This window comes from Corapipo altera, unplaced genomic scaffold (assembly GCF_003945725.1).
Source record: "Corapipo altera isolate COAL_440 unplaced genomic scaffold, ASM394572v1 301, whole genome shotgun sequence".
Taxonomy (NCBI): Eukaryota; Metazoa; Chordata; class Aves; order Passeriformes; family Pipridae; genus Corapipo; species Corapipo altera.
This window is the reverse complement of record NW_020884926.1, coordinates 2,050,261-2,053,346: the sequence shown is the minus strand read 5'-3', so window position 1 is coordinate 2,053,346 and position 3,086 is coordinate 2,050,261. Positions and strand designations below refer to the sequence as shown.

Here is a 3,086-nt window from a genome sequence, read left to right as displayed (position 1 = left end):
TGATTCTATAATTCTCTGATCCCTGACTCACCACTTCCCAGGGGCAGCCCAGCTGGCATGAACCCTGCCTGGCACATGCACACCCTGTCCGAGGTCTTCTCACACTTCTTCACCTCCACGCTCCCCCTCCCTAAAAAAAAAGGATTAAAAAGCAAGTGAGAGACAAGGCATAACACCGAGAGAGAACACAAATTAATTCCCCACCATGTGTGGAAACACCTGCAGGGAACAGAGAACAACCCTGCAGAGGTTTCAGGCCCCACCAGGAGCAGGAGGGATCAGACATTGGCACAACCCAGACTCTGGGTGGGAGGTGAGAAAGGAAACAGAGACTGATTCTTCCCGACTCTGTGGGAGGAAATGCCCCCCTGCCCAGTGCCTTACTGGTGTTGCAGACTGTGCAGCTGTTGCAGAAACTGTGGTGGTGCTCACTGCTGAAATATTCATCCTGGCAGGGGATACACTCCGTGTCTGCCGTGGCCGTGCAGCGGTTCCTCATCCTCTCCCCTAAAACAGGGATCACAGAGCACCCACTCCTTGGTATCACCACAAAACCCTCTTTTTCCCCCCCCATTTTTTCCCCTGAATTAGGATTTTCATTTTCACAGGGTAAAGCATTTCCATGCATTAGGATGAAACAGTGCCCTGAGTGTGCTGGTCCAGCTTCCAGCTCTGCCTGAGAACACTCGGCAGGTTTTAGGATCCCAACATCCCAAAAAACTGCCCCACAGCACCACTGGGAACGAGCAGCTGAAGTGGGATAAAAAGGGTCTGAGAGCTGAGGCAATGATTCTCCCAGCAGATCCCAAATATCCCTTCTCCAGACCACCTTTCCATAGGGTTTGGACACCTCAGGTTGCAGCCAGCAGCAGGAAAAAAGGCTGAGGGTTCATACCCCAAATGATTCTCCCAGCAGATCCCAAATATCCCTTCTCCAGACCACCTTTCCATAGGGTTTGGACATCTCAGTTTGCACCCAGTGGCAGAAAAAAGGCTGAGGTTTCGTGCCCCAAATGGTTCTCCCAGCAGATCCCAAATATCCCTTCTCCAGACCACTTTTCCATGTGGTTTGTGCATCTCAGTTTGCACCCAGTGGCAGGAAAAAAGCAGGTTTTTAGCACAGCAATAAGTTTGACTTCCAGTGTAGTACAATGGCTTTGTGACAGAACCTGCCTTCCTTCAGGACTTAAATATATATATTTATACATAAATAATGCAGTTCAGCCCAAATAACCCCAAACAGGGACAAAAATTGTTGTTCCCTTCATTTTGCTTCTCCATTTTCCCACCTGCAGGTGAATGAGCATCGAGCCTCTTGCTCGCTCTAATTCTGTTTTATTGAGGGCTGAGTGGCAAAATTAGGATTATTAGGGAGCATAATATGTGCAAAAAATGACATTTTAATATCTACAAGAGGAAGAGACTGTGAAGAAACGTTTCCCCAACAGCAGCACATTTTCTAACAATGCAAAAACCTGATAAGAGGGGTTTTTTTCAGTTTAAGGGGGAAGAAAATGTGAGAGATAAAGTGTTATTTATCTGTCTCTGCCCACAAACGTGCCTTGAGTTCCCAAACACTCAGATTTTAAAGAGTTTTGAGAATAATGCAACAAACTGCCTCAAATCTTAAGATTAAAGGCTGATTTTAGCCCAATTAGCATCCTGGAGGATAAAACTCCTGCATCAGTTCACCCCACATCCATCTCGGGGATAGATTTAATGATGAAAATAACAAGTAAGGAGGGAAAACCAAGCTGGTTTCTCCTGACAAAAGGCTGAAATCCCTCCTGGAGACTCGTGGATTGTGGAAAAAAACTCTTTCAGTCTCTACAAGAAGAAGGGAGGAAACAAATACACTCCCTGTCACGTAAATTTGCTCATCTTCATCTGTAAATCAAATATTTTTCCTTTAAAAAAACCCTCACCTTGTTACACTTTGCTGATCTCTACGAGCCAAGAACATTGATTTTTTTTTTTCCTTGAAAAAACCACCACTAACATGAGTAATATAAACTCTGCCACAAAGGAAAAAGCTTAAAAAAAAAATCTTTAGCAACAGAAATAATAATTTTCCTTATTATCTAAGACTTCCGAGGTTCTTTATGTGATAAAAGACAACAACAGAATTGCTCCCACTTTTTATTTTCCAGACAACATTCCCAAAGTGAAAATGCCCTTGACTGACACATTAGAGACACAGAAATTAAAGAATAAAAGGAAGATCCCTAAATTTTGTACGTTATTTTATAAGATTTATCAGAAAGATTTTATGTTATAGAAAGCAAAAAAGCTCCTCACCAAATTTTCTCTCTGTTATCCTTCCTCCAGCCTTAAATATATCCCTGTATATATTGAAATATATCCTGATATCCTGAAATATTCCTACAAAGTTGGTTTCTACATTTCTATATTTTATATAATAAATAAGATCTCCCACAGAACCAACTTACCCGGGGCACAGTCGCTGCAGCATTTATCCCGGTAAGGATATTGGTGTTCCCTGCATTCCAACCCGCAGGAATTGGGAACAGCAACCAGCAGGAGCAAGAAAACAGCAGGAAAATTGCCCCCTGAACGTGCCATAACCATCCCAGGCCGGTTTGGGTGCTCGGGGAGAGGCGATTTCACAGCCCCGGGGCCACCAGAACAAATTGATATTTCGGGCGCTGGGAAATTCCCGGCGAGTTTTCCACGCCCCCTTCCTTCTTCCCACCCCCCCTTTCCTTCTTCCCACACCACCCCGAGCCCCGGGGGGGTTTTTTTTTTTTTTATTCAGTTTATCACTGAAAAGATTCACGGGCAGGAAGGTAAGATGCTGAATTGCATTTTGAGGAGGTTTCTATTCTTAGCTCTCCACGTGGCGACTCCAAAAGAGCGGCAAAGGCCAGGCTGGGAAAAGCAGGAAAAGCAGGGATGGGAGAGGCTGAGAAGCTCCCTGGCGTCGCAGCTGTGCCCCCACTCGACACCAACAGGCAGAAAAAGCAGGGAACATTTTAAGAATTCCTAAATTTAATTGTTTGGTCTCTCAGAATTTGACTCGAAATTCTTCGCTCGGGCTTTTCGCTCCAGTCTCGGGAAGACCAAAA

At 44.8% G+C, this 3,086-nt stretch overlaps 1 protein-coding gene across 1 annotated transcript in view; it reads right to left on the bottom strand.

Moving 5' to 3' along the window:
- TNFRSF4 (TNF receptor superfamily member 4) overlaps positions 1-2,695 on the bottom strand; it is a 3,974-nt gene extending 1,279 nt beyond the window's left edge. Inside the window, exons 1-3 of the mRNA XM_027657927.1 lie at positions 2,451-2,695; positions 385-507; positions 32-130 (exon numbers count right to left, since the gene is read on the bottom strand). Of these exons, the coding sequence (XP_027513728.1) occupies positions 32-130; positions 385-507; positions 2,451-2,589 (361 nt within the window). The 5' untranslated portion in view covers positions 2,590-2,695. The remainder of the gene's footprint in view (positions 1-31; positions 131-384; positions 508-2,450) is intronic.
- Between the last annotated feature and the right edge of the window lie 391 nt (positions 2,696-3,086).